Source organism: Sinocyclocheilus anshuiensis, unplaced genomic scaffold (genome assembly GCF_001515605.1).
Source record: "Sinocyclocheilus anshuiensis isolate Anshui unplaced genomic scaffold, SAMN03320099.WGS_v1.1 scaffold310, whole genome shotgun sequence".
Lineage (NCBI taxonomy): Eukaryota > Metazoa > Chordata > Actinopteri > Cypriniformes > Cyprinidae > Sinocyclocheilus > Sinocyclocheilus anshuiensis.
Window position 1 is genome coordinate 156479 of NW_015547638.1, and position 8161 is coordinate 164639.

At 38.8% G+C, this 8161-nt stretch overlaps 1 protein-coding gene across 1 annotated transcript in view; it reads right to left on the bottom strand.

The window, feature by feature from the left end:
* Window positions 1–3370: 3370 nt before the first annotated feature.
* LOC107701838 (trinucleotide repeat-containing gene 6C protein-like) overlaps window positions 3371–8161 on the bottom strand; it is a 72607-nt gene continuing 67816 nt past the window's right edge. Inside the window, exons 19-22 of the mRNA XM_016503970.1 lie at window positions 6907–7122; window positions 6623–6696; window positions 5594–5733; window positions 3371–5156 (exon numbers count right to left, since the gene is read on the bottom strand). Of these exons, the coding sequence (XP_016359456.1) occupies window positions 4775–5156; window positions 5594–5733; window positions 6623–6696; window positions 6907–7122 (812 nt within the window). The 3' untranslated portion in view covers window positions 3371–4774. The remainder of the gene's footprint in view (window positions 5157–5593; window positions 5734–6622; window positions 6697–6906; window positions 7123–8161) is intronic.

The window sequence follows — 8161 nt, forward strand, 5'->3', positions numbered from 1 at the left end:
CACACACACACACAAATAACAGAGAGTACAACATACTAAGTAAATGGATCATAATTGCAGACAGTCGCCCTGTGATGAGAAGCAGTGATTAGAGTGCACATATAAAACCACTCAAACTTTTTTTTTTTAATATCGCTTTTTTTTTTCTTTCTCGTGAAGAATGTTAAATCTTGTGAGCATGTTATCAAATACCTTGAAAGTGTCAGACCCAAACAAAAATGTAAGAAAAAATAAATTCACATTTTACAATTGGCGCACTTTAATTCAAGTATCGGTGAACATATTTCTTTTGATATGTTTATGATTTTTCATTCTTTGCCTAGAGACAAAAACACGGTTCATAATTAAGGGTTTCAACATAATGATTGAAGGTATACACAAATACTGCATGTATGTCCTGTGTCATTTAATTTTAAACATGCTACTCCAGTAAGACTGTTTGGTTCATATCTATCAATGATCACTCTTTTTTTTCCTTTAGGAAAATTCTCTCAGATGACACACTGTAAGGATCAAGGTCTATTGCTTAATTCAAATTATATTTCACCCAGTAGTTTCAAAAGGGAAGGATTCAGAAATCTGATAGCAGATTTTTTTCTACATAATGAGCATGATTATATACAGGATAATGTTTAGTTGTAGTCTACCTATGCTGGTGTCACCAGAGACTTTCTGTGATGTTTGACTGTTTGGAATTTCAGCCACATTGTGGTTCACTGTCAGTCAGCTGCGACTGAGTTTGGAACAAGGCAGTCACATACACAGGCAGCAGTGATCCCCCCACCCAGAAACAGAAAAAAATGACTTTAATATCTTAAGACACATCTGCTGAAATGTCTTTTCCCAAAAGAACCAAAAAAAAGGTTTATACAGCATAAAGGCCCAAAACGAACTGAAACTGAGATGGAAATGTACAGTTCAGGGCCCCATTTTTACAAACAAACAGTTAATACAGCATACACAAAAGGCACTCCAGCTTGCTGTCAACCTTCAGAACGTGACCAGCAAACAGGAGATAATATCAGCAAGAAGTGCATTTTTAAAACGTTAAAGATCTTTTTCCTTAATTGTGTTTTTGTCAAACTTTTATAAAAAAGATATTAAAATGCTATTCCATTTTTGGTATTCAAAAAAAGTACCAGGGATTACTCATTATCTGTATGCCATTAGCACACCATAATCCCCAATGCTGTTAAAGTTCTTGCTTGTTATAAAGGATTCTTCCAGTGACAGCAACAAGATTATCACAAATAATCAGCATGAGGTGACAAATATATCTGACGAATATCCTCAACCCTTTCGAACCCAACCCCACCTCAAACACACAAGAATCATCGGGAATTCAACACAACCAGCAGCAGAGAGGTAAGATACGCAGGTCCCATTTACTGTACAAATGAACTGATGGCTCTGCAGCAGACCCAAACTAGCCACCCTTCTAAATGTATTGCCCCACTGTTAAATATCCTCTTGCGTTTCTTTAATGTACACTTTGTAAGCTGCATACACATCACTGAATGTGTAAAACCACTTACAAATGATAAATCTTCAAAACTATCAACTTTCAATAAACATAAATTTAGTTCATCTTGTCGTGCCCTGAGATTGTATTGAAATTAGATTTATCAAATTCAGCAGAATTAACACACAGACCTCCAAAAAATGAAATTGGCTCGAAGTTTACAAGAATGGCAATGGCCTTGAGTATGTAAGAAAGTATTACGGGAGGACTGTGAGATATTTCCAACTTTCTTTCAAAGCCACAGATTGGCACAGGGCGGACATTACGTGCCCATCTTCTCTAACTTTGCATAGTGACAGCATACCGTGTGCTGTAGTTAAAGAGCCAGTGGCAGAAAGAGTCTGTCCATAGAAACACTGCTCGGACAGGGCTTTTCAAGTGCGTGAGGCTTGTCTCGATAACAGGGTTGGCTTCACTGAGGCCACACAAGAGAAAGAGGATGTTAGCAGCTGAGTTAGAGGTGGGACACCCAGGGTGAGGTCACAGGCATACGCATCAACACAAGAGGCCCTAATCTAAATGACCTAAGAACACTGTTAACAGCAACAAAAACAAAACAAATATGGCCCACACCATCGATCTTCATTTGCATTCGTTACACAGGACAGGTATACAGAGGCACCTCTTTTAAAGTGTATCTGCATATGAGCACTGCAGGCAGTTAAAGACCACTGCATGAAGACCAACAGAATGTGAAAAAAAACACTGGCAATTCCATTCCGGCTCAAACTCCGGGGAAAAAGATCATGCAAGACCATGAGTAGGTAAGGACGCATGAGAGGTGTGATGTTATCCAGAGAAGGAACGGGGGACATTCGAAGATCCGTACCTAAGTTACTACAACATGGACGCAAATGATAAATGATGACGCCAACGTCCATATCATGACGTCATTACTGTCCTTTCTTGCATTCCATTGTATTAGGTGCACGGAGAAAGTTGCGATGGAGAATCAAACGTCCTCCTATCAGTTTCCACATTGAGGCACTAACACACACATCCAACTTTTTGTAATCGAGGTGCCTCCTCCAGACAGATAAAGACATTTGACTATTTCATTTGAGTAACAATGACATTCACTTTGATAGAGAGGGGGAAAAGGTACAGACACAAAAAACATACATTGCAAGTTTTGTATGATTGTAGTTTGTTCTTCCCTTCATTCTGATTTTTTTTTCTGCACTCAAGTTTCTGGACCAGAGATGGACGACAAACGAGTACATCTTTTTTGAATACCAGTAAGGTACAAAACAAAGAAAAAAAGTTAAAAGTTGCCATAAGAAGTTTTTGTTGTCGCTGTTTTTTTTTTTACTATACGCTCCATTATCTGATTTATTGGCTTCACAGAAGGAGCGTAACTCTTGTAATAAGTGCTATGATAATACCCCTTTAAGAAGAGACATAGAAAACGTAGATGTCTTTTATGTTTGTAAAACACACAAGAATCATCAAAGTGCCTCCAAACAGAAGTGCTCTACAACAAAACGACACACATTGGAATTTAAGATGTGAAGTCAGAGATGCCACAGTGTACTGTACATATATCTATGTATATATTGGCACATGAGACCATAAGGGGAATTCAACAACCAGCAGCAGAGAGGTAAGATACACAATATACATTTACTGTATAAACGAACGGATGGCTCTGCAGTAGTCCCTGTTCAAAAGGATTGAGAAGACTCAAACTAGCCACCCTCCTAAATTTACTGCCCCACTGATAAATATCCTCTTGCGTTTCTTTAATGTACACTTTGTAAGCTTCATACACATCATTTAATGTGTACAACTTTAATGTGTAAATTATAAATTTGCAAAACGATCAACTTTCAATAAACATAAATTTAGTTAATACCCCTTTAAGAAGAGACATAGAAAACGTAGATGTCTTTTATGTTTGTACCAAATGCAAAGGTCTCTTATTCTGTACTGCATTAAGAGAAACCCACTGTATTTGGTATTTGTGCCTGACTCCCGTGCCATGTGTCTCCGCTCTGGATTCCGTTTCTGTTTGGTGAAGAAGTGGCTGGGAGACTGTTTGATCCCACACATGCCGAGTTTAAAACTGCATGGAGTGATGCCAAACACAATTAACTGTTCCTCCTTTCCACGCAAATACCGGACAGCCAGCAAGCCAGACAGACAGAGGCAAGGTGGGAAAATGAGTTCAAAGGTTAAATTCTTCAAAAATCTTCAAGAAAAAAAGGAGTCTTAAGTTTCAGTAAGCTTCAGTGTGGACGGAAGAAAGGGTCTCTGGCTTCTATTGCACAATGCATCAGAATGAGTTTCTTGTCTCGGTTGTATCTCAATAAAAATGGCCAACCAGATGCATCACATAGTAACTGAATAACTTCTGATTGATTCATCACTGAAGTCCATCAGGTATAAGTAAAAAGCCTCCACTAAGAGTGTTTTTAACAGTGGTTATGTACTCGCACACAGATGCTTGGTCAAGTTCCAGCAGACACACTGACATTCATTCATCTAAACCCAAGCTTAACATTCAGCTTATTTTTGTTTTTTTTTAAACCATACACATATTTTTGTAAAAACAAACTGGCGTGAGTAAATAGAAATCATAGAGCAGTGCAGCTCCCTTTTGTAAAACTAAAAGAATTAAAAAAAAAAGTTTATTGGTGATTAGTCATGCTGTCAGGCCACTGCTAGGAGTGTTCTTCTCATTTGCTCTGGCCTATTCGCTGGCTCAGAAACAGAACTGTGCAAGATACAAAGTTTTTTTTTTTTTGTTAGTGTTTTTTTGTTGGTTTTATAAAATAAACGTTTTAAGGAGGACCTGGAGAGAGAGCACTTACGGCTAATATAAGTTCTGAAGAAACTATGCAAAATTAAAAAAAGTACCAGGATCAATCCAATCATCAGAACAGTGTCATTATAGGGAAAGGTGTCATGAGGTCTCACTGCGCCTGGGTCACGTTGATGGCTTCACCTGAACAACACTTCTGAGAAAAAAAACAACCTTTGGAAATAAAAAAAAAAGCATTAAAAGGCTTCTGCTTCTACTGATTCTTGCTTCTCAAGGTCTTTGAACACTAAGAACAAGATCCACGAACACAACAAAGAGTCTGACGTAAAAACCAGAGGACAAATAAACAGCACTGGGAGGTTTGCAGCTTTGTTTCACCCTAAACCTCCATTACAGCTCCACAAAAAGTGATTATCGCCACATTGATTTGCTTGGGTTTTGATCCATTAGGTCTTTTGACTTGATTGGTTTATGATGTCCGATACATCCTACATGCTCTCACCGCTCAGCAGGTCTCCTGGAAGCAGAGTGTTAATTGGGATGGGGCTGCCGATTACCCTGGTGTCGTCTCCATTTGGGGGAGCCCACAATCTGGAGTACTGCGGCACACCTCCCCACAGCAGGTCGCCTCTGTTTCCGCTGCTGCTGTTCCCGGTACTGCAGACTGTCTTGGTACCTCCTCCACCCCCGCTCCAGAGGCCTGTGGGGTGGCTGGCAGCAGGGTTGCCCAGCCGGGGTTGATTGGAGCCTGGTGCTGGGCTGGCCTGCCAGCTGGTGGTGGGGGTAAGGGACTGGCCCTGTGCAAAGAAGCGGTTCACATCGTCCTCCCCGGCAAACTCTGCCAGGATGGTAGTGTTACCCAGCACACACCTTGAGAGGCAGACAAACAGTTGGAAGGGATTCAAGTATTAAAATGTTTTCTTGATGGATAACACATAAAATCAGCTTGAAGAGAGAAAGTTGCACATTTATCTATAGGACTTGAATTTAGAAAAAAAAAAAGAAGAAACAACATACAGCTAACACTATAAATCGTAAATAAAAGCTATTCTCGAAGATCCTCTTAGGCTTTGTCCCAAATGGCACATTTCATGTGCACTTGCAGTCTTGTGGACATACAATGGCGGTCGTGTGCACACGACTGTAAAGTCCGTGAGGCCGTAGGGCTCTGTAGCAGACTTCTACCCGACAGTCAAAGAGGCATCACGTCACAAAAGTGTGGACTCAGAGGAAGACCGTGGTGGTTTAGGGTGCCATTTGGGACAAGGCCTCAGAGAAGTTTGAAGTAGAAGAGCTTGTAGTCTTACATGTGCAGGGATTTTTGGGCTTTGGCAGCCTCCTCCTTGGAGCTGTAACGTACAACAGCATTGCCCTGCGTCAGGTTCAGATGGAAGGTAATGAGAGGGCCATGCTGCATGCACAGAGTACGCAGGGTGGAGCCGTCAATCTGATGCACACAAATAGATAAATGTTTTAATTCATTGTTATTCATATTCAAGTGCTAAAAGGGGCAGTTCAGAGAGAATGCGTTCTTGCATTAATAACAGGGACGGAACAGTAAAAAGAAGCTGCACAGAACGCAAGGGTTTTGAAATGCACTTTTTAACGAGGTTATGTTATAGCAAAAACAAACATAAAAGCTGGAAAACACTGCACTACTTTCAAAATCTGAACAGATTTTAAACACTATAGGCATAAAAGAGTGTAAATGGTTAAAGAAGAAAAACTGGGCATCATGCAGGATCACACACTACCAGACTTTACACACACACATTGAACACAAAGAAATCTGTCTCGTTGCTAGGAGGTGAATCACAAATAAAAACAACGTGTTCTAAAATCAGCTCAAAAAAATATCTTTGATATCCTATGACTGGACTGATTTTGAAGTGTAGGAACTTGATTTTTAAGTGTGTATAACTACCTACCTCCTATTTTAATGCTGAAAAAGATGCATAGATGCTACTGTAAACAAGCCTGCCTATGGCTTCTTCTGATTGGCCCAGTGTTTTGAAATTGATATTCATGAGGTTCGCTGTATGTCAAAACTTCTTTTTGTACTCATGTGTGAGATGTTGGAAAAACAGCAAGACATATTGCAGCAGTAAAAAAAAAAAGTTTTTATAGAAGATGTTTTAAAAAACCTTTACATTGAAAAAAATTAAAAATCAGCAGAGTGCAACTAAAAAAGTATAGTGCATAATGCTACATAAAAAACTCAACACCTTTGTTACATAAAAAGTGACATACATGTACATTTCTGTACTCTCATGCGATATGAATCTGAATAAATCATACTAGTTTTCACAGTAATATAAATTGTTTGCTCTATGCACCTGAGGAGTGAGGTTTCTCAGTACCAGCCAGCTGCTTCCTCTGTTGGGACTGTCAGTGCTCCAAGTTCCCCCTTCTATAACAAAAAATAACGAGAGACAGGTTTGGAAAAACGTTGCAGCTGAGCATATTTTCCACTAAATTCTTGACTTCTGCCCATTTGCAACTCTAAACACACAACTTGAGACAGACAGAGGGAAGTCTGACTGGTCGGCCACTCTACAGCAGAACCTCGTGAGTAACTGGTTTTGCTGCTTTGTACCACACAGGTGTACTGAGGATTTACCTGAGGAGTAAGAGCTGGTCCAGCCCTGGCTGAGGCCAAGAGAGTTTCCTCCCCAGGTGGAGGAGGGCTTGGTGTTGGTCAGGCCTGGAGGGGGGCGTGAGGGAGCACTGGAGTTACGTGTCCCTGGGGAAACCTTCCATAACTCATGAGATAAAGAGGCCTGTGTGTGGGAGATGGGTCCAGGGGACCAGGTAGACTTCATTTCCAAGAGTTTACCTGAAGAAAGGGAGGAGAGGAGGAAAGAGAGGGACAAATGAATAACAGCAGTAGGTACAGTCACCACCCATCGTTGCCTCTAAGGATTGGTTAAAACAGAAATTAGTTCTGGTTGGGATTATGCAAACAGCCACAATGGGGTAGAGAAAGTCCATTCCAATGGCTATTTATTTCAAATAAATGCTGTTCTTTTAAAATTTCTATTCATCAAAGTATGCTAAAAAAATTGAATCACAGTTTCCACAATTATATTAAGCAGCACAGCTATTATTTTATTACTAAGAATTATTTACTGAGCACCAAAACAGCATATTAGAATGATGGGACACTGAAGACTGGAGTAATGGCTGCTGAAAATTCAGCTTTCCCATCACATGAATAAATACGATTTTAAATATTTTATTTAAAATATTAAAACAGAAAACAGTTTGTAGTAATATTTCTCAATATTACCGTTTTAGTGTATTATACATAAATAAAAGCAGACTAGGTGAGCCTTAAAAAATATGACTTATCCTATACTTTTTAATAGTTATCACTAAAAACGTTGACAGTATTACCGAAACGGAAAATCAGGGAAACTGTGTGATTAAGACTTTGATTTAACAAAATGTTATAAGGAATTATGTGTTCAGCTTTCCATATGTGACCAACATTTTTTAGAATATTGTAAACTTTTATTATAATAAAATTATAAATGTCTGCTCGTATAACCTACTGCAACCTCCCTCAGCAGGTGTTTTACACATTAAAATATTCACTATATATATATATATATATACAGTGGTGTGAAAAAGTGTTGGCCCCCTTCCTGATTTCTTATTTTTTTGTATGTTTGTCACACTTTAATGTTTCAGATCATCAAACAAATTTAAATATTAGTAAACGATAACACAAGTGAACACAACATGCAGTTTTTATTGATTTAAGAATTAGAATCAATAAACTAATTTTAAGTCTATGTATGTATGTATATGAATATATATATATATATATGTGTGTATATATATACATATATATATATATATATATATATATA